Source organism: Enhydra lutris, unplaced genomic scaffold (genome assembly GCF_002288905.1).
Source record: "Enhydra lutris kenyoni isolate GAN:26980312 unplaced genomic scaffold, ASM228890v2 scaffoldscaffold6, whole genome shotgun sequence".
Lineage (NCBI taxonomy): Eukaryota > Metazoa > Chordata > Mammalia > Carnivora > Mustelidae > Enhydra > Enhydra lutris.
Window position 1 is genome coordinate 12193204 of NW_019154090.1, and position 22199 is coordinate 12215402.

Below are 22199 nucleotides of genomic sequence, written 5' to 3' on the forward strand. Positions count from 1 at the left end.
CCAGTCCACTCCCGGAGAGACCCCATCCGCTGTAGAGCAGGTATTTGTGGATGTCCTTGTGCCTGTCTGTGGTGGGTGGGGGACACCCATCAAAGACCCAGATAGGATCTCCTACAGTATTCAAGGTAACATCTCATTCAGGGCCCCTGCGGTGCCTTCCTCTCTCCTACCACCTCTGTCTCTTTGCTTCACAGCCTCAGGGCACACTTCCTGTTCTGGCATCTTCTCGGAAGCTGGGCCGGGGGGCAGTGGTGGAGGGGTGTGTGCTGAGGGCTGGCCCTACAGAAGCCAGGGCCACGTGGGTGGTGTGGGGGCCCATGTCTGCCCTAAGCCAGAGCAGTGTGCTTGCTGTCAGGGCCTGCGAGACCCATGTGTAGGCAAGGGGATAAAACCCTTTCCATCATTTCGTTGAAAATGATTTTTGGAATAATTTTTATCGTGGTGTAATTACATACAGTAAGGCATGCGAGTCTTAAGCAGGTGTTGCCGTGAGAGCCTGCCCGTGCGTCACCACCAGGCGAAGACCTAGAAGGTTGACCCCAGGGGTCCCCTTGGGCCCCTTGCCAGTCAGTACCTGGCAAGAAAAAGTAGTGATTTTTGGTTTTGGGGGTTAGAAAAGGAACGACTTTGTAACCTCTTTATCAAAGATACATATTGTCCCTTTCTGGATTCTGTGGAGGGGACCCCGCAGGGTGTACCACATCGCGTCTGGCTGTCTTGGCTCAGGTGGTGTGTTTCGGACCCATCCCTGTTGTCATGCGTGTCGCCCACTTTTCTTCTGATGGCTGAGTTGTATCACATCGGTGTGTTCAGCCATACTCCTGTGGATGGGCATTTCATCCCGTTCCTTCCCCGTGCTAAGCACTTTATGGTGCACGTAATGTTTTCTTTAACCCTCAAAAGACCCCTCCGAGACAGTCTCTTATTTATCCTGTGTTACAGATGTAGAAGCGGGCTGCTCGGTGGCTTATGTAACGTCCCTCCTTTCTTCTCTCAACAAGTCATTTCTGAGCACGGAGGGAAGGGCAGCTAGTCAATGCACAAAATAACGTATCTATTTTGATGATAGCTGGCAGGGTTGTTGCGCTAGCCAGTGACTGGGTTGGCGTTGAGGGAGGCTGCTGTAGCCACGGTGGTCAGGTATATGCTCTCAGAAGAGGCAACATTTGACCTGTCCTGTGCTGTAAAGAGCTGGAGAAAATGTCTTCCAGGTTGAGGGAGCATCACGTGCAAAGGCCCTGTGGTGGGAACAAGCCTGGCGTGTGTGAGGGGAGGGCAGACCAGCCCATATGACTGGAGTGGAGGGAGACACTCGGTTTCGGGGAAATGTCAGGAACATACAGTGCGGTCTGTATGTTGGGGGTGAGGTTTTCCTTTATCAGGAGGTGCTGACAGATAAAAATAATATCAGTGATGGTAACAGTAAATGCTGACCTCTCATAAGGCCTCATTCTGGTGTGACGCTGAAGTTGAGGTTCATTATCTGTTTGATCTTCTGAGGTAGGTGTTTGAATCTCCGTTTACTGAAGAGGAAACTGAGGTTTACACTCTGGGGCCTTCCCCAGTGGGCAGGTGGGGACTGGGGCCAGAGCCTCCCCCGCCCTCCTGTTCCAGCCCTCCTTGGGGTCCCAGAGCCTTGGTGGAGTCCCCCAGGGAAGGAGCTGTGGAAAGACTCACTTTTAAAGTCTCTGGTGGCCTGCCAGTCTGTGGTGGGGCTGGTGGCTACTGGAAGGTGGTGGGGGCTGGGAGTGGTTAGAATAGGTGGGCCTGACCCTGTGAATCCAGGGCTGGGAGCCCTTGGGGCTTCTCTTGTCGGACCCCTGCTACCCTTATTTCACAGAAGGGAAAAGAGAATGGAGCACGGGCGTGGCTTCCCCAGGGCGCACAGTGAGTCAGTGGTAAAGCTGCATTTGGAACCAAGCCAGCAGGTCTTGAGCAGTAGGCGTTGTGTTGTACCCATTGTGCAGAGGGGAAAACTGAGGCCTAGAGAGGAGTCAGTCTTCCCAGTGGCCTAGCTAGTGTGCATCATTTCTTGTAATGCTCATGGTTATCCTTGAAATCGGCGCTACCATTACTACTATTTTACAGATGAGGAAACCGAGCTCCAGGGAAAGGGACATTTCATTCATTCATTCACTTATTCATTCATTCATCAAAAGTGTACTGAATGCCAGGCACTGTGGTGCTAAGGGCTGGGCCTGAAACTATGGCTAAAACAGAGTGAATGAAACAGGAATAAAACTGTGAGTAAGCAAGACCTCTGGGAGCTCTCCTGTTTGGTGAGGAAGACTGCCATTAATTGAATCATCTCAAAATCCAAGTTCACATACAGCTCTGGTGGTGCTAAGAAGGGCGTATGGAGCGGCAGCTGGGTTGCTCAGTCGGTTAAGCATCTTTCTCTTGGTTTTGGCTCAGATCACGATCTCCGGTCTGTGAGGTGGAGCCCCATGTTGGGCTATACACTCAGTGGGGAGCCTGCTTCTCTCTCCCTCTTGCCAACCCCTCCACCCCCCATGCTCGCTCGCTCTCTCGCTTCCTCTCAAAAAAAAAAAAAGGTATATGGGGCTACTGGAGACTATGTGCTGTGATTTCATTGGCGGAGGGGGGAAGTGAATGGTTGTTAACTAGGTGAAGGCAGGGAAATGAGTGCTGGAGGTAGAGGGAACAGTATGTGCAAAGGCCTGGGGCAGGTGCAAACTTGGTGTGTTTTCAGAATAGCCGGAAGAGCCTAAAGGCTGGGCTGGCTGCAGCATCCTTTACTGGTAGCAATGAGGCTGGGTCCTAGTTGTTGTTTTCAGAGCAGGGGGTAGCCAGTGATGGCCGTGGTGGCATGCATGGAGGGAACTACACGTGCATTCTGCAAAGATTCCCTCTTGACTTGCCTGTTGTCACTCCAGCAGGGATTTTAAATGACGTAGGCCTCCCAACTCCTGATCATCCCACCAGGCCACTCTGCTCTCCTACTCAAGTAACTTCACCCAACTTCTGAACTTAAGAGGCAAAATAACCCCAGGGGAAAGACTTGATTCTGGAGCCCCATAGGCTGGGCTCAGTCATGGCTCCAGCCTTTCCTCCCTACGTGACCTTGAGGAAATGACTCTACTCCGTGATTGTATTTCCTTGTCTGTAAAACAGGGACAGAGCAGTTACCTCCTCCCAGACCCTTGGTGTTGATATACAGTAAGTACTTAATACATGTTGAAGCTCGTTCTTGTGGCCACACTGCATCAGAAGCATCGTATCGTTCAGATAACTTGGTATCCTGAGGTCTCCCTCATCTGATCTTACCAAATGGCTCCTTGCTTTTAAACTCAGGAACTGAGTATAATTGGATAGTTCAGGATAGTTTATATTATTGTAATTATTCTCATAATCATCATTATCGGACCATCTGTCCTTATCGAATGCTTGCTAAGAGAGACTGTGAGTGGTGGAGAAAGAAGTCATTTCACAACTTCCTAATTATAAGACTAATACATAATGTAATGAAATAGGTAGCTATGTCATATGATAATATCTATTGCATATTTGTAAGAGTTAACAATGAGGTGTTAGGACCACGTCAGCTCTTACTGTAGATGCACGGAGCTTTTGTTTTCTTTCCAGCAGGATGGTTATATTAGTTTTCTTTTGCTGCTGGCACAAACTCCACAAAACGGCATGGATTTATTATCCTAGACTTCTGGAGGTCGGATGTCTGAAACGGGCCTCACAGGGCCAATATCAAGCTGTTCGCAGGGCTGTGCTCCCCGCAGAGGCTCTTGGGAAGAATCCACTTCCTTGCATTTCTGGTTTCGAGAGCTGGCCTGCGTTCCTTAGCTCCTGGCCCCTTCCATCCTCACGGCCAGGAGTAAACCAGGGGAGTCTTTTTTTTTGAGATTTTATTTATTTGACAGAGATCACAAGTAGGCAGAGAGGCAGGCAGAGAGAGAGAGAGAGGAAGGGAAGCAGGCTCCCCGCTGAGCAGAGAGCCTGATGTGGAGCTCGATCCCAGGACCCTGAGATCATGACCTGAGCCGAAGGCAGAGGCCTTAACCCACTGAGCCACCCAGGCGCCTCCAGGGGAGTCTTTCTCATGCTGCGCCACCCTGGTGCTGTTCTCCTGCCTCCCTCTTTCATTTCCCAGGCCCTCGTGATTCTGTTGGGCCCATCTGGATCTTCCGGGATAACCTTCATTAGCTTAATCATCTCAGGTTCATTAGCTTAATCATCTCTTCAAGGTCCCTTTTACCACACGAGGCCACATATTTATAGGTTTGGGAAGTAGGATGCTCCTAACACGGGGGTCCTGTTAGGTCGACCACTGGGGTCAAGGGCATGTGGGGCCTCTCTGTTCTGTGGCATCTGCAGGTTCCCTCTGCACGGTCTCCCCCACCTTTCCCTTCCGGGCCCGGAAGGCCAGAGACTGTGCTGGACCATGTGGACAAAAGTGCCTGCCCTCGTGGAGCAGGGTGGGGACGCAGACAGCTTCAGTGAAGTGGCCCCATCATGAGTGGGATGTGGGTGAGTAGCCCCGGAAGCCGAGAGCACAAGAGTAGGTCAGAGTGGATGCGGCAGGCCAGTGCTGGACACTGATGGGCCAGAGTTCGGATCCCAGCTCTCTCCACCTGACTGTATGTGGTGGGGCTGGCACTTCATCCACTGGGAACCGCGGTCTCCTTTTCTGTAGACTGGGGTGAGGTGGTCTGGGATGAGGCCATGTGTGAGAAGCAGTGGGACCGTAGCTGACACACCCTAAATTTAACCCCCCTCCCCACTGCATCTGAGTCGCAAAACGTCTGTGCCCTCCAGGCGGGCACTCTTCCTTTGCCTGAATGCCTTCCCTGGGGTCTGAGCAGGGGGTGGGAAAAATCAAGCGGGGGAAACCTCCAGGCCATGCCCTGAGTACCGCTGTTTTTACATTCTCTCACTTTTGTGCATTGTTTCCTGACTCTGCAAACACAATCCTTCATAAGCAGCGGGTGGGGGAGTGGTGGGGGTGGGGGCCGGTGGGGGGGCTCCCTCACCAGCCCCAGGAACAATTGTTTGGGGAGAAGGAAAAAAAAAAGGCTGCTCTGAGGAAAAAACAATACCTCGGACGGTGGCTGCTGGGAACAGGCTCCGCTTTGGGTGGTATTTCCCGCCGGAATGTCCCAGACAAAGCAAACCGAGAGTCACTCAGGGGCCCCAGGATGCAGGGCGGGGCGGCGGGACGTCCTGGGGTCCCTGTGTGACTCTCGGTTTGCTTTGTCTGGGACATTCCGGCGGGAAATACCACCCAAAGCGGAGCCTGTTCCCAGCAGCCACCGTCCTGGTCACTTGAGGCTTTTCCTCGCAGCCTGTCCACCCACCCCCCCGCCTTTAGAGGCCCCCTGATCTGCATGGGCTGCTGCTGACGATAAGGGCTGACGCTCCTTTCTGTGTTTTCGAGCACACTTCATCTTAGCTTATCAAGGTGGACGCTCTGTGTGTGTGTGTGTGTGTGTGTGTGTGTGCGCTTAGTGGGGTGTAATTCACATGCCATATGATCCCCGTATCTGAAGTGTGCAATACGGTGGTTTTTAGTCTATTCACACACGTGTGCAGCCGCCACCACCATCTAATTTAAGGATATTTTCAACACCCCCCAAAAAGAAACTCCACACTTGTCAGCGGTCACTTATGTGCTTGTGTCCCCATTTGGCAGGGAGGGAAACTAACACAACGGAGAGGCTGCCCAGGCTCACGTGGCCAGTAAATGACTGAGCCCAGATCGCACCCACATCCTGGCTCTAGAGATGTTTTCTTCACTCTGATGTAATGCAGTGGTTCTTGGCTGGGAGACATTTTGTCCCCCAGGGGAAATTGGGCAATGTTTGGGGGCATTTCTTGTCGTCACAGCTGAGGGCGGGTTTTGTCATGCTGTATAGCGGGCAGAGGCCCGGGATGTTGCTGTATGCCGTACCCTACACAGGACGCCCCCACAACGATGAATTACCTGTTCAAATAGCAGCGGTGCTAAGGTTGAGAAGCCCTGCCATAATCCCACTCCGATGAGCCCATTCTTCAGGAAAAAACACTGAGGGGCGCAAAGGAAGGGGAGAAGTTGGGGTTAGGAAAGGAAGGATCTTAGACCACGTTATAGGTCTAGGGAACAAGAACAAGGGGAGAGAAATTCCCACCTGTGTAGAAAAGACTAGGCAGGAACAAGATCTGTGTTCCATTAGTGATGTCTGCCTTGGGTGAGGGTGTGGGGACAGTGGGCTCTCCCTGGCCAGGCTGCATCTAGGACTGGGCTCTCACATGCAGATGTTCCTAGGGCCGAGTAGGAAGATGAGTGTAAGCTTCAAGTTGGGGGGTGGAAAATAGCAGCGACGGCCCTGGGTAAAGGTGGGAGCCATCATGCTCCTGAAGCCAGCTGGGGCCCAGGGTGCTTTTGAGGCCTGTGGTCGGCTTTTCCAGAAGCGAGGGACTGGGATTTTAATGGGAAGTCTGGTATTCAGACCTACGCCTGAATGTTCTCAAAGCCCGCTGCCGATCAGACGAAACATGCCTGTGGGTCACCAGTTTGAGAGTGAGTTTTAGCCTGCTAGCAGGCAGGAGGCTCTGCCTGAGTCGTTGGAAGAATGGCAGGTTGTCTGGCCCCAGCCCCTGGGAAGGTGGCAGAGCAGGGGGAGGCGGGGGTCTGTGTGGGGGAAAAGTGCTGGCTTCCCCTCTGTGGCCCCCATCCCCCTATTATTGCATCAGCCTGTGCACAGCAGGTTGTAGCAACATGGTTTTTGCTTCAACGTCAACTTCCTCCATGGTCAGGGATGGAGTGGGGCTGCGTGGGAACTGGACACCTTTTTTCAGGGCCTAGAAACTAGGTTGGGGGGGTGAGTCTTTTCTAGATGAGCGATGATTCATCAACTAGACATGTACGACCTACCCCCTGGTGGGCCCAATCCTGGGTTCTGGGGATATAGTGGGATACAGTGGGATACCCAGACACACAAACATCATTGCCTTCCTGGAACTGACAGTCTGATGCCCTAGACGAACAACAGGCTGATAAGTGCACATGCGTAATATCCACAGTGACAGGTGCTATGGGGAGCACAGGACAGGAGTAGGGACAGGTATTTTAGTTAGGATGGTCTGGAAGGACTGAATGTGCCTCAGGACCTTTGCACTAACAGTTCCCTCCATCTCAAATGTCTTTCCTTCAGATATCTGCAAAGTTGCTACCTCACCTCAGTCCCTGAGTGTCTGTCTCTTCAAATGCTATCTCATCAGAGAGGCTCCTCGACCCCATCCCTCTGTGTCCTGATCTGGCTTTATTTCGACTCCTTGCTCTCCTCCCTTAGTGCCATTGCGTTTTAAAATCCATATATAATTGGTCTTGTGGCTGCTGTACGAGGGCAGAGATTGGGTGGATTTACTCAGTCACTGATTTCTCTTTGGCTTCTAGCACAGGGCCTGCCCGGTATACAGTAGGTGAGTAGTAAGTATTGAGTGAATGGTGGCTACAGTAAGGAGCGAACACGCCTGTGTCAGGGTCATGTCCTGTGTGTCTCCAGGGCCCACTTCTGTCTCTGGTGCACACAGGCCCTGGGTAGCACCAGTTGGCCGGGAGAAGGCTTGGTGGTGGCTTTCTCCCCTGAGAATAGAATCATCCCCAGGGTCTTGCTTCCTTTGTGGCCCAGCCCCACTCCCCTGGCCCAGCCCCCCGGCCCCATCTTCCAGCTTCTTCCAGGAAGTCTTCGTAGTTGACAGAAATTTTACCTGCATCATCTTGTTTAAAGCTCAGCTGCCTCTTTCTCAGACAAGGACAGAGAGTCAGAGAAGTAAGGTGTGACTTATGAGGCCACATAGTTGGCTGTCAACCGGGGAGGACAGCGAGGCGTGCCCCTAGTGCTGAGGCTGGGACGGCACACTTCAGTTTCTAAAGCCTTCCCTCTTTCTCACTTCAGGAGACCTGGAAGCAGGCAGGCGGTCACTGAACTGTTTTTATGGAGAAAACAACAATTCTAAGTGAAAATAATGCAGGACAAGTGTGAAAGTGCCTGGTAAATCATAGGAGCTCTAGAAATGGGGTTGACCCAATTCCAGAAGTTTCCTTAGGAAACACAGTGGGTTCATATCTGTCAATGCCCGGGTTGGGTTCCCAGAAGATACCCTGTAACTCAAGGCGGGGCTGTGGAGAATATTCCAGCTGATGCTTTACTGAGCACTTACTGGGTCCCAGGCCCCAAAGTGCTTGTTATACTTGTTTGCTTCTATAATCCTTACTGTAATCCTCTGGACTCATTTTATCCCCATTTCATAGAGGAGGAAACTGAAGCAGAGAGAGAGTAAGTAATTTGCTCAAGATTGCGCAGCCAGAAAGTGGCAGAGCTGAGATTTGAACCAACTGACCTAAGCGCGTCATGTGCGCTTAGACTGTATTTCATTTTAGGCTCTGGGAGCCTATGACGTCAGTGGTTTTATTATTCTCATTTGTGGCACAGGTGAGGCACAGAGAGGTGGAGTCCCAGGTGTGGGTCACACAGCAGTAGGTGGCAAAGGCAGGATCTGAATTAGGCGGTTCTAGCCTCTGGGCACCAGCCACTTTCACAGACCACTGCCCCAAGCGACGCAGGGCCCTTCCCACACTGGAGAAGGGAGAGTTCCAAAGAGCAGAGAGGGCTTTCAGAAGAGGTGGGGGGTGGAGGGCTGAGGAGCCTTTGGGATGCTGCCCTGTCTCGTGGGGGACTGTGTGTAGGTGCCCTGCCACGTGGCAGCTCTGGTAGCAAATCGCTTCCAGGTCTGACGGGGGCTTGTCTGAGTTGCTCAGTCACCCGCTCAGACTTCAGCCCCCGACCCCCTTCAAGGTGTTGCCGATCACCAAAGTAGTTCAGTGTTTCAGTAACTGGGCAGGTGGTCCTGGTGAGGACCCGGGAATGTTAGTCCAGCCTGGAGGGGCGTCCATTAACCAGCCAGTGTGCCTTCCTTCTTTTTTTTTTTTTTTTTAAGATTTTTTAAAATTTATTTGACAGAGATCACAAGTAGGCAGAGAGGCAGGCAGAGAGAGAAAGAGGAGGAAGCAGGCTCCCTGCTGAGCAGAGAGCCCGATGGCGGGCTCGATCCCAGGACCCTGAGATCATGACCTGAGCCAAAGGCAGAAGCTTTAAACCACTGAGCCACCTAGGTGCCCTGTGTGCCTTCCTTTTTCGGAGGCTTCCCTCCGTCGGACAGGGCCACTCCAGGCGTTTCCTCCTACCCCCAGCAAGGCCCTCCACCCTGTTTCTTTGGAGGCTCCAAGGTGGCCCCCCAGCCAGACTCGCCACGCAGAGCTGCAGGGCCCACCGGAAGTGCGGGGGAATGAACACCTCCTCCCTGCTGTCCTCCAGGCAGCACCGGTGTATAAATGCCCCGGCTCCCTTGCAGCCTCCCTGTCCCGGGTCACTCACTGGCTCTCAGGGGGCTTCAGAGGGCTGGTAGCCCTGTCGCCCACCCCGGTCCCTTGCTTGCTCTCATGCCCTGTACTGGCTGCCCTCCCTTCCCCAGGCTCACTCACTTCTCCTCGCCCCTGCCTGTGTTTGCTGGAGCACCTCCCAGACTGACTACTTGCCCTCAAATCCTTGTCCCGGCCGGGGTCTGCTTGCTGGGGCCCAGCCTCATAAGACTTGTAGTGCGGGCAACCGGCTCAACTGTGCCGCAGGCCGCGGTCCCCATGCTGTCCACATGCGTGTCTCCGAGCAGAGCTGCTCAGTGCTTGCCGCGGGGATGTAAGCTATGCTTTGTAGACATTTAAATCAACATTTATTCATTTGACGAAAGTTTTCTTTTTGTATGTGGAGCCAACACTTGGATTTTTTAAGGTCTCCAATGTTTTGTTTTTTTAAAGATTTTATTTATTTACTTGAGAGAGGGAGACAGCATGAGAAAGAGAGAGAGAGTATGAATGTGAGGGGGACGGGGGAAGGGCAGAGGGAGAGGGAGAGGGAGCCCGATGTGGGGCTTGATCCCAGATCCCTGAGATCGTGACCCGAGCCGAAAGCAGACGCTTAACCCACGGAGCCACGCAGGCATCCCAAGTTCTCCAGTGTTTCTGACAGTCCAAGAATCAGTGTCTAGAGGCCAGGGGGAAGGGCCTACTCTTGTTGAATATGGAATTCAAAGTGCCTGCCTCTGCCACGGTCATTTATTGGGCACCTTCTGTGAGCTTGGTGCCGAGTGGATCCTGGGGGCTCTCAGCACGGGGGGTGGAGGGAGACCTATAAGCTGACACTTGGTGTTGCATTGAAGCCTTATGCGGGCACCTTGCAAGGTGAGGCCCGGTTACCCAGGCATGGAGCCTGGCCAGCTGACTATAGAACCCCCTTGTGCTAATTTATGCCCTGGTTTCCTTTTTCCCTAAAGTGGGGATGCTCACAGCACACCTCGTAGGATTGTTCTCAAGGACAAACAAGCTGGTCATCGGTACCCGCGAACCCACTTTGACTCCTCTGTGCTAGAACGATCTGGGCTTAGGGGTGGATGCTGTTGAACAAGCCATTTCTTTCCTGGTGTAGACATGGCAGGCAGTAAATGAGTGACAAGCAAGGAAGGTAGATATGGGTAGGTGAAGGTGAGTGCTGTAGGGCAGAAAAAGATGGATAAGATACAGTGAATGGAGGGGAAGGATGGGCTTCTGCTGAAAGTGGGGTGGTGAGAGAAGGCCTCTCAGAAGTGACATTTGGTTCTAGATGGGAATGAATTGAGTGAGGAAGGGGCCCTGCAGATATCTGGAGACAATCTTCCAGACAAAAGGAACAGCGAGTGCAAAGGCCCTGAGGTAGGATGGCACTTGGTATGTTCATGGAACAGTATGGAGGCCTCAACTTAGCTTACAACTGTAGCTTACAAGAAGATAATTGTCTGCTAAAGATATAGTACCATGTAACATCACTTGTGCTGTTTTATATAATGAGCTGAATTTTATATACATATGTAGAATTCATAATGAGCTATATGAGATGTGACATAAAGGAATAAGTGTGAAGTTGCAAAAGGAATGGTATTTTCTCTCAGTTCTGTTTCTCCGTGATGGAATATGTAACTTTCCCTGACTGTGACGTCTCAAAACTGAAATTTGGGTATTTTGGGAGAGTTGTTCTGGCCAGTGGCTTTCTGCTGCTGGCACGGGCTCCACAAAAAGGGGTGAGAATGGAGAGCAGGGGGTTTTACTCTCAGCTGGGTGGTGGCGGGGGCTGTAGATGGGGAAGGTCTCTCTCTCCTGGGCTGTGGAAGTGCCAGACCCGCTGGCTGGGGGCTGGCCGAGGGGCACCTTCCTGGGGGTGCCTTGTGGTTTCTAGAGTCAGCATAGAAAAGGAAGGGTGGACAGCTCAGAGGTTCATGGCAGAAGGAAAACCTTTTCATGTCATATTTGCCTGATTCCTGCTCTCTGCCAGCGCGGGTGCTGCCCTGTCTGTATGGGGACACACGCCCTTCAGGAGGAGAAGGCAGACTAGCGTCCTCGATGCTGAAGAAGTAATGATCCGGGTGGGTAGGAGGGTCTGGTATTTTTTAGCAACATCTCCTGTCCAAATAAAAAAGAAAGAAAGAAAGAAAGAAACAAACAAACAAACTACATTTATGTTAGAGAATGACTTGTGATTTGAAAGTGACATGCTCATTTTGGAAGTCTGGACTAAAACAGAAATGAAGAAAGGAAAAGTTAAAATCACTTGTAATTCCACTCTCAGGATTAGGTTTCGTGGCTAGGGATAAAACCCTTCAATGAGATGGAAGTTTTTTTTCTTACTGAATTATAGGCAGCCCTGGGGCAGATGCACCTGCTCCTCTGTCCTTAGGGACGTAAGCTTCTCTGTTGCTGCTCCATCTTCTTCAGTATGGTTTCCACTTCATGGTACAAGGTGGCTGCTTGACTCCAGGCATCGCATCGGTTATCCAATCAGTAGGAAGGAGGAATAGCTGAAAAGAATCCCTGCCTGTTCTTCCCATCCCCAGGGACACGTCCAAAATGTTGTACATCAGATGTGCACTGCTAGCCCCCAGCCCAAACTTAGTCACATGGCCATAGCTAGCTGTAAGGGAAGCCGGGAAATAGTCTTTATTCTAAAATCTTGGATTCTATTTCTAAAGGAAAAGGCGAGACCAGATATCGGGGGACAGCTAGTAATCTTGGCCATAGTCTCACAAAGTTTAGATTCTTTCCTTCCACAGTTCTTTTTCTGTGTTTATGTAGAGATGATTTATTTAACCAAAATGAGATTATATTTTATGTATTCTGTAACTTGTTTTTTTCTTTTTTTTCTTCCCCACCGTTAGGGATCTATCAATATTCTTTGTCCATCCCTTTAATTGGACTTCTGAAAAACCGTTTCTAGCATGATCATCCTTTGTGGAGATGGACAGTTTATTTAACGAAACCCCAAGTGATAGAATTAGAAATCAGATTCTGAAGTTAAATCTCGATTTCACATGTGAGATTTATTTTTCGCTGTGGCATAAATGCCCAGCGGTTGAACGGATAGAGCATAGGATTTGGGCATTGGAAGGAGTCAGTGGGCCTTTGAGGGGTCCCCCCCAAACTCTGGCCTCTGTGGGGCTACTGGGAGCAGGCCACGCAACCCCCACTCTGCTGCTGTTGTTCCCATCTTATTGTTACTGCTTGGACTCGAGGGCCCTGCTGTTCTGTGACACGCTGCTTCCCTGGACCCCCGGCCACCCAGACCCTGGTGGGGGATGGGTCCCCCCTTGCCTCTTCCCTGCTGTAGTCCAGCGCTGCCCTGCTCCCTACCTCCCCTCACTTCTGCCCGGTCCCCTGGAGCTCTCCAGTTTCACCATATGTCTAGTGAGGTCACCCTGGCCACGGCAGGGGTGTCCTTGGGGGCAGCCGAGCACCCCCCCATCCCCTATCAGGGATCACGTCTCAGAGAGCGACTTGGAGGCCTCTTTCTATTCCTTTTTATCTCCAGGGAGAGATTTAGCCTCCCCAGGCTGTGGCTGCAGGTCCCAGACAGATGGCAGCTCCCAGAGGCACCCCGAAGGGCAGCTGCTACCTGTTTTCTGCCCATGTGGTCAGTTGTCTGTAGTTACTCACTGAGGGTGTATGTGTGTGTGTGGCGGGGGGTGGTAGGCTGGGGGCTCATCACCAGAACAAACTGCCTGGGTTCTGAGTCCAGCTCTGCCACTCGCTAGCTGGGTGGCTTTGGATAAGCTCTTTACTGCCCCAGGCCTCAGTTCCCTCCTCTGTAAAATGGGCTCAGCAGTAATAGTACCTACCTGCTACAGTTACCTGAGGATTAAAATGCTTGGCACAGCACCTGGCACAGAGTAGGGCCCCAAGATGTAAGGGGTCATAATAGTAAACAGTAATAAATGTTTTATTATTACTTTTATTATTATTGTTACTGTTACTATTCTAGTACTCCTAATTCTGTACCGGCTACTTCTGGAGCCTCTTCTGGGCCCCCCTGCCTCAGTTTCCCCCTCCCACCATTCCTCCTCACTTTTGTTGAGCACCTGCTGTGGGCTGAGGATATGGCAGTGAATGAAACCACCCTGGGCCCTGGGACGGCTCCTGCTCTGCGGGGGAGATGCTCCCAGACAGTGAGGTCCCCACGTAACTCTGTCAGTGAGGCCACTGCCGACAGTGACCAGTCAATTTTGGGAAGGGTGACAGGGTTCAAATGGCTGTGGGGAGTGTGGCAAGTCTCGCCTTTCTCTGGGTCTAAGAGGAGACCTCTGTGAGCCGGGGAGGGGGGTCTCCCCTGGTAGTTGAACGTCTGGGAAGAAAGTTCCCTTGGGCCCAGAGAGGCCACCACAGAGGTCTGGGTGGGGACAAAAGGAGTGTACACGGGAGGAAAGGAGACCAGCTCCTGTGGCTAAGTGAGGGGTGGGAGGAGCCCTCATCTTGCAGTGTCTTGTCTTTCTAGGTTTTAGAAGAGCCTCTTCTAAGGCAGGGTTACTCTCCCTTGGAGCTACTGATGTTTGGGGCCAGATTCTTCTCTGTGGGCTCCGTCCCGGGCAGTGGTGGATGGTTAGCAGCATCTGTGGTCTCTGCGCAGTAGTGCTCACATCCCTAGTCGTGACAACCCCAGAGACCATGGGCATTGTCTTCTCTTCTGGAGGGCATGGTCACCTCTGAGCTGGGAGTCATTGCTCCAAGGCAAGGTAGGGCAGATGGGAGCCTGCCATCAGGAGACCTGGTCTGATCTGTGTTTTCTCATTAACCTTTCTTGACCTCAGGTGAGTGCCTCTCATGCTCCCTGCCTTCCTCCATGCGGCAGGAGCTCTCTGGAGATGGCAAATACATAGCCCTACTCGCCCTGCCATTGCCATAGCTGTGGCAGACATCACTAATCGATCATGTTGTGTCTGGGAGCCCTGGAGACATGTGGGCCCAATGAACAGCCTCTCTGGTCCCCTCCGAGCAGCAAGCAGGAGTTAGACATTCCTGGGCTGGGGTTGGGCTCTGTTGACTTCTGGCTAGATGCCTTCTATTAGGCTTCTTATCTTCTGGGCCTCAGTTTTTCTCACCTGTAGAATGGGACCAAAATACCTACCCCAAAAGCTGCTTGTGGGGTTCGAAATGAGCTAATGAGGGTACCGTGGGAGTCTCAGCACGTGTTTATTAAATGAAAGAACGAGAGCACGTGGATCTTGTCCTAGGTGTGGAGTTGTGGGGACTTTCATCTGCTGCTGGTCAGAGTGGATGTGTTACGATCATGGCAGAGAGCCGCTTAGTCAAGTTGAACATATCTCTAAACCTGGCCAACTGTCCCACACGTGGGTACACATCTGGGGGAATTTGCACACTTGAACCTCAGGAGCAATCAGTGTGCGTTTGGAGGATCTGGAGTGCCTGAGCCCCAAGGACGTACTACCCATCATAGCGCTGTTTGTCGGAAGGACATTTGGAACCACCTAAACTTCTGCCTCATGATACTTCTAAGTACTCAGCAATGAAATGAACAACCGGAGGCCTCACCCTGGGTGGGCTGCCCAGAAGCAGATCCAGAGACTGATTCAAGGGGCACTAGTTTGTTTGGGAGGAAGCAGCTAGGAACCATCCACAGCGAAGCGAGGGATTGAAGTGGGGGATGGAAGGTGGCCACGCAAGGTGCGTCGTCAAGCAGGTCACCACTGTGGGCCTCGGGGGAAGCGCACCTCAGGCTTCTCCCCTGTCTGTCTGGTCTGCCCTGCACGGGGGAGAGGGCCCTCAGGCTCCAAGATGGGGGTGCCCGGCAGCTGGAGGCGTGATGGCGTGCACCCTGGGGGTGAGGACCAAGGGACGTGGGTGGGGTCTGGAGAGCAGGTGCTGCCCAGTGTGCATGACAGCGTGGGTGAATGTGGAAGATGGGATGTCGAGTAAGAAAAGCAAGTTGCTGAAAGTGTGTCATTTACAGAAGCGTTGTAAACCCGCAGAACAGTGTTCTTTATTGCTTGTCTGTTCACATAAGTGCATTAAATGGGCAAAGGGCATGCATGGGAATGAGGAGTCCCATATCCAGGACGTGGGAGGAGGGGAGGGTGCCTTGCAGGAGGGCAGGTGCACCAGTGCCTCCCCTCTTTCTGCCGTGATTCGTTCCTTCCTGATCCGCGTTGAGGTTGATACTCACACGGTATGTGTATGAAGTACACACGGGCGAGGCTTTGGATATGCATTGGCTTGTGGAACCGCCACTCAGATCAAGTAATAGAACATTTCCAGCACCTCCCAGGGCTTCCTCGTGCCCCTTCCCAGTCTGCATCTCCCCCAGATTTGATGAATTTCTTTCAGAAAATGGTGTAAAGCAAATTTGGGATAATGTTAAGGTTTTCTGAAGTGGAGTTTGTGGCCGTTGGTTGGATTTTTCTCTGTGCCTTTCTAAATCCTTCACCTGTTCCATCATCATTGTCAACAAAAGTAGAGAGGGACTTGGGCAGGTGTGGGGACAGGCAGCACGACGGCGCAGACACTGCCTGGACAGAGATGGCGGGGCCAGAGCGGAGTCTCAGGCAGCCCTGGGAATCCTGAGAATGGCCTCATCTCTAAGGGAGGTTCCCAAGACAGAGCGGCTTTTGGCCAAGTGTTCCAGAGCTGTCAAGGCTTGGACCTGGAGTCGCCCCCAAGACTCCCTCTAACCACCTCGCCTGCACGGAGGGCATTAGCAGCGCCTGGAAAAGCCGATCGTGCCTTGGGCAGCACAAGGGCTGGGCCCAGAGCCCCTGCCTAGCCATTCTTTCCGGGTCACGAGCTGCCCATTGTGCCCATCACGCAGGCCTGTTTGCCGCTCCTCTGTGGGTGGCCCGAGCCTCTCATTGTCCCAGCACAATAGCGGTAGCTTTGCTTGCTCGAAGAAACCAGGACAGGAAGCCCCGATCTAGGCCAGCACTCCCAGCTTCCTGCTGTCCCCAGCGGTGCTGGGCCAGCGGGCCTTTGTCTCCCTCCAGTCCCAGGAGGCTGGAGGCTGGCCTTCCCAGCAGCACTGCTGCTGCTGAAGCATCCTTAAGGAGCGCCTGTCCCCAGCCCCTGTGACCCTTTAATAGGAGAGGTCAGCAGGCTTCCAGCAGGCTCCTGCTGTGTGTCGGGCACATCCCACCCCTTCCTTTCATTGTTCAGTGCTTTCTGTATGCCAGCATACTGGGGTGCCTGGGGATGCAGCTGGGAACAAGAGAGGCAAGCCCCCTACCCTCGTGGAGCTTCCATTCCCTTTATCCTTTTGCGTTCTGAAAGGTAGGGAGGTATTGCTGTGATCCCCCTATTTGGGAATTACTAAACTGAGACTCAGAGAGGCTAATGCATTTTCCTGAGGTTACACAGCAGGAAAGAGGAGGATCTCTGCTTAAACACAAACTGTCAGTTTCCAAACCTGGTCTTTATTGTTGGATTGGGGTAAAGGTTTCATTCCAGCCATGCTCCCTTCTTATATTGGCCTTTCCCTTAGGAACTGATGAAGGTTGCCTAACCTCACTCTTTAATGGACTTTTAATGCAAGATGGGAAGGTGGGGAGTGTATGAAGAGAAGGAGGGCTTCCTGGAGGAGATGCCATTTGAGCTAAGGTCTGATGGATGAGAAGGAGCTGGCCCATAGTAGAGCTAGGGAAGAATATCCTGCTAGTAAGAGCAGCACGTGTAGATGTCCTGTGTCCTGAGGCAGGAGTGTCTCCTGGCGGGTTGAAGAAATAGAATGATGGTGGGACTGAAGAGCGTTGAGGTGTGGAGTGATAAAGTGCGTGCTGGAAGGTGTGGGGAGAGGTTAACTAGGACAAGGTCATGGGGGCCTTATGGGCTGAGGGAGGATTTGTTTTTTGTTTGTTTTTTTTTTTTAAGCACAGTAGGAAGCTGTTGAGGATTTTAAGCTGTGGATTGACAGGCTCTGATTTACATATTTAATAAGATTCCTCTGGTTGTGTGTGGAGAAAGGACTTTGGGGACAATGAGGGGGAACAGGGAGGAGGTGATTGTGTTGGTCTAGGCAGGAGAAGGTGGTGCCTTGGACTGAGGCAGGGGTGGCTATGGAGGTGGAGAGAAGAGGTTGGATTTTTTTTTTTTAAGAACTATTTATTTATTTGAGAGAGCTAGAGAAGGTGCACGCACACGCAGGGGGAAGGGCAGAGGGAGAGGGAGACTCTTCAGGCAGACTCCTCACCCAGCATGGAGCCTGACGTGGGGCTCGATCCCACGACCCATGAGATCATGACCTGAGCGGCAACCAGCAGTTGGATGTCCAACCCACTGAGCCACCCAGGCGCCCCCAAGGTTGGATTTTTATTTATTTATTTATTTATTTATTTGACAGAGAGAGATCACAGGTAGACAGAGAGGCAGGCAGAGAGAGAGAGAGGGAAGCAGGATCCCTGCTGAGCAGAGAGCCCGATGTGGGACTCGATCCCAGGACCCTGAGATCATGACCCGAGCCGAAGGCAGCGGCTTAACCCACTGAGCCACCCAGGCGCCCCAAGGTTGGATTTTTAATAGCTGTTGAAGGTGAAGCTGGTAGAATTTGCTGATGGATAGAAGTGGGGTGCCAGAGAAAGAGAGGCGTGGAGGGTGACGGGGACAACTGGGGGTTTTTGGCTGGAGCCCCCGGCAGGCAGCAGCGGCGTCAGTCCGGCTGGGAAGAGCTTGGGTGGTTTGGGTTGGGAGGGACGATCAGGAGCTAGGATTTGGATGCCCTCGGCGTCTGGGTGGGATGTGTGGAGTCTTCAGGGGAGAAGTCCAGGCTTGGGACTTAACCGTGGGCTGGGGCGACTGGCGGAGACTGCTCTGCCCCGCTCTGTGTCGTCGACTTTCCTCCGCATGACCCTACGTGAGGCCGCAGTGCACCACCCCCAAGAGACCCGAGTCCTTGGCTGGCTGGCACCCCGTGACAGCCACCGACATCCTTGGCTGATGGAAAAGGATCTGACAGCCGTCTGTGGATGGTCAGCCTCCTCTTGGCCTGCCTGCCCCTGCTTTCCTCCATCCGGGCTGTCCCCCCCACCATCTCCCCACCACTAGGAGATCTTCCCAGATGAGCATGGGCACAGAGACACACTTAATTAACCTGCATCTGGGCTCTGCAGCGGGGACCCCGTGCTGATCCGCATTGCTATAATCAGCTGTGGCAGGGAGGGCACCCGACTGGCCACCGCAGCTCCTCATGGCCCTGTGGTTGTGACAGGACTGTGATGTCATTTTCACAGGGGATGGCCTATAGCTGATGGCAGGTCAGCCTGGGTCCAGTGGAGAGTTTGCTGTGTGGGCCTCTGTCTCCCTCGGGTACATCTCCCATTCCCCTACCCGAGCCCCCGCGTTCTTCTCAGTAGTTTTTCCATCGCCAGCTCCATCCCTGCCACAGAAGGGCCAGGCCACCGTCATCTGTCTTTTCTCATCAGCATGGCTGCATCCCTCCATTCTGGTGCCCCCCATCCTGCTCGACCCCTAAAATCTGGTTCCTCACAAAAACCACCAATATTCTGCTGATATTTAAAAACTGGGAGACTTTGCGCAAAAGAAAAAAAAATCTTAATTTCTGGCTTCTGTTGAGAAAAATACCAGAACACCTGGTGGCCCTGGGCCAGCCGCCTTCCCACCTGACCACGCTTGGAAGGAAGACGCGGCCATCCCCCTTCGATGGGACGTGCTGGCCAGCTCCCTGCGGTCCCCGGCACCCCCTCCCTTCTTTGTCGTCTGCCACATCACAGAGGACAGAGATGACCTCTTTTCTGAGCCCCTGAAAAAAGTGGCACAAGAGCTGGGGTCCGTCCATACGCAGGATCCCGGGCAGCTGGAACAGAGAATGCGGGTGCTCCCTACGAAGGATGGGGAGGATCTCTAAGCAGGATTAAGTGGGAAAAGCAGGTGCCGCGTGGCCTGGGTCTGCTGCTGTGTTTTTGGTGTGTAAGAAAGGGTAAAAATAAGAACATGGGTGTGTATGTGTATATAAGTATATATTTTCCATTTGTTATTTTTCGCATGAAGATTCTCTGGAAGGGGACCCGGGACACGAGCAGCTCTGGTTCCCCTGGGGGGTGGGGAGGGACTAGATGCCCTGGGGCCCGGGGTGCAGGAGAGAGGCTCTTTGTATTTTTGACTCTTTTTATGGTTTTGACTTTTGAAGCATGTGAATGAATATGTTATTATTTGTAAGTTACATTTTTGAAAAAGGAATTTAAAAAAAGAAGGGAAGTGAATTTTAACCTGAGAGAGTAAGGAGCCCATGGGAGTGCATCTCCCTGAGGGCGGGGCGTTGCTGTGTCGTTCCCCCCCCCCCCACAGGGCCTGAGGTCACAGGGCCTGAGGTCAGAGATGCTCAATAAACATCTGTTGACTGAATGGGGTGAGGGTTACTCCAGTGTGTTTAATGCAGAAGCTAGGTAGGTTTTTCCTTACTCCTTGCCCACGTCCCTGGGCCGTGGTACCTCCCGTGTCCGTTCTCGGTGGCACTGGAACTGTGGTCCTCCTTTCAGGCCATCCCCGGGAGATCAGAGGCCTGGATGCTCACCTCTCCTTGCTTCTCTTCCTCTAGGCCTTCCTGCATCGCATCCGGCAGAACGTGGCGGACTCAGTGGAGAAGGGCCTCACCGAGGAGAACGTCAAGGTGTGTACTGCTGGGCCAGCCCCTTGCAGACGGTCCTGCCGTGGTGTGCCTTGCTCCTCTAGGGGCGAAGCTCAGGGGGCAGAGTGGGAGGCCCCCCTCCCTGCTGGCAGCTGGCTTTGCCCTCCCACAGCCTGTGCTCCCTGCGGGCCCTGGGGGCTCTGCGCTTGGTGGGCATCAGGAGGACTCAGCCAACTCGAGACTTTGTCTCCTTGCTCGTCATGGCCATCCTGTCTCCCAGCCTTCTCTGTGCCAGGCCCCCTGGCATGGAGCCAGTGGAAAATCCCTTCCCAAGTGCCCCTGGGAGCCTTGGCACCTCCAGCCGCCCTCTTGGCAGCCCCGGCCTGTGCCCCTGCACTGGGCATTGAGTGGCGAGGCAGAGCGGTTGAGTAATTGGGTCCGGCCTTCATCTTGGCTGCGACTCTGGGGGGTTTCGGGAGGACATCAATAAGTCCTCTGTGTGCACGGCAGAGGCCCCTGCCCTGCCCGGGCCTGGCTTTCCAGCCTGATCTCACTCTCTGGGAAGTTGCCTTTAGTTCTTGGGGCTCCGGCGTCCCTGGTCCAGGGGGCGAGCGGGGGCAGCGTGGGGTGGGTGTCAGAGGTCCCTGACTTGCATTGTGCACAAAGGGCTTGATCCAGCAGGACATTCCCCCCACATGTCTCGGTTAGTCTGGACAGGAGCCTTATGGCGGGTAGTCCTGAGTCCAGCGTCTTGAGTAAGAAAGTTAAGGCTTTAGATGTAAAGAGAGCCGCTCAGGTCTCGCTGCCCGTCTGGTCTCTGACAGTGCTGGCATTTAAGTCTTTTCCGCACACACACATTCTTCGTTCAGCAAATATTTACCGGGGACCTGCTGTTTATTATGTGTATTTCTCACAGTTGATTTTTTTATTGCAATGTAAAGATTGCTAGAATTTTTGAATTGTAACTTAAGACAGTTTTTAAAAAATTACTTTTTTTTTTTTTAATGAGCTAAGACTCACATACAGGAAAGGGTGCATTGTGAGTATCAGACGTGATGCAGTGTCACATACGGACATACCTGTGGACACGACTGCAGTGAGGATGGAGCATTTCCCGCCCCCGTGGGCTGCTCTGTGTCCCCCATTCCCCACCCCATAAATGCCCACTCCTCAAAGCCGAGCCACTGATGAGTTTTGCCTGTTCACGAACTTTATATAAAAGTGAGCTCTTTCACATCTAGTGCCTTTTGCTCACTGGTGTGTGTGTGTGTGACTTTTGCCCGTGTTGTCATGTGTGGCTGTGACTCTGTCTCTTTAATTGCTGGGTCGTAATCCATAGTACAAATGTCCCATGATTTATGGTCCATTCTCCTGTTGACGGATATTTGGGTTACTTCCAATTCTGGGCTTTTATGACCATTCTTATGTATGCCTTTTGGACGATACATGCTCTCGTTTCTTTTGGGAGACAAATATTTATTCTGAAATTTTGCTGCCGTTCCTTGAAGGACGTCTGGCAGTAGGATCTCTGCTGTTTGTCTTTAACAGAAGCTGATTTAACCATGTGAACCGGAAAGGGTGAGAGAGAGAAACAGAACCAGACAGGGCAGGTGACTCCCCCCACCCCCCACCTCCCTGATGAGTGTCCCCCAGGGCGAGACAGAGGAGGAAGACACTCGCTGGCCCTTTCACAGTGCCGCCTTTGCGGAATGGTCTCACCTCTCTGCCTTCCCTGCCCACCCACAGGCCAGCTCCCTCTGCAGACTTTCTGGTGCATTCCGAAGGTTGGTGAGGTTAGTCTTCATTCCTTGAGCTCTTGACTCAGATGTCACCTTCTCAGAGGGACTGTCCCTGGCCCTCCGCCCCTCCCTGGGACTCCCTTCCTGTTTTACTTTTGTCTTAAGTGCTTCTGACTTCCCAAAACATTCTATTTTAACTCTTTGTTTCTTGTCCGTCCCCTTCCATTAGAATGTCACCTCCGTGGAGGCATGCGCTTGTCTGTTCCCTGCTGGATCCCCCAGGGCCCCTAACAGTGCCTGGCACACAGCAGGTGCTTGGTCTGTATTTGCTGAACAAATGATGAAGGAACCCTAGAGGGAACCAGGAACCAGTAGTAACACCGGTTACCCCTGCTGTGAGCCCCAGTGGGATGGCTGGGGTGGGGGGCGGATCTCCTCACCGGATTCGCTGTACTGTGTTTTAGTTTTTGAACCACGTGGGTACCTTCTTCAAAATTAAATAAAAAAA

At 52.7% G+C, this 22199-nt stretch overlaps 1 protein-coding gene across 3 annotated transcripts in view; it reads left to right on the forward strand.

The window, feature by feature from the left end:
* Positions 1-22199, forward strand: part of LOC111141372 (phosphatidylinositol-3,4,5-trisphosphate dependent Rac exchange factor 1) — a 175023-nt gene that overhangs the window by 53787 nt on the left and 99037 nt on the right. For all 3 annotated transcript variants that reach the window (XM_022493862.1, XM_022493863.1, XM_022493865.1), the window contains exon 2: positions 19923-19994. In XM_022493862.1, the coding sequence (XP_022349570.1) occupies positions 19923-19994 (72 nt within the window). The remainder of the gene's footprint in view (positions 1-19922; positions 19995-22199) is intronic.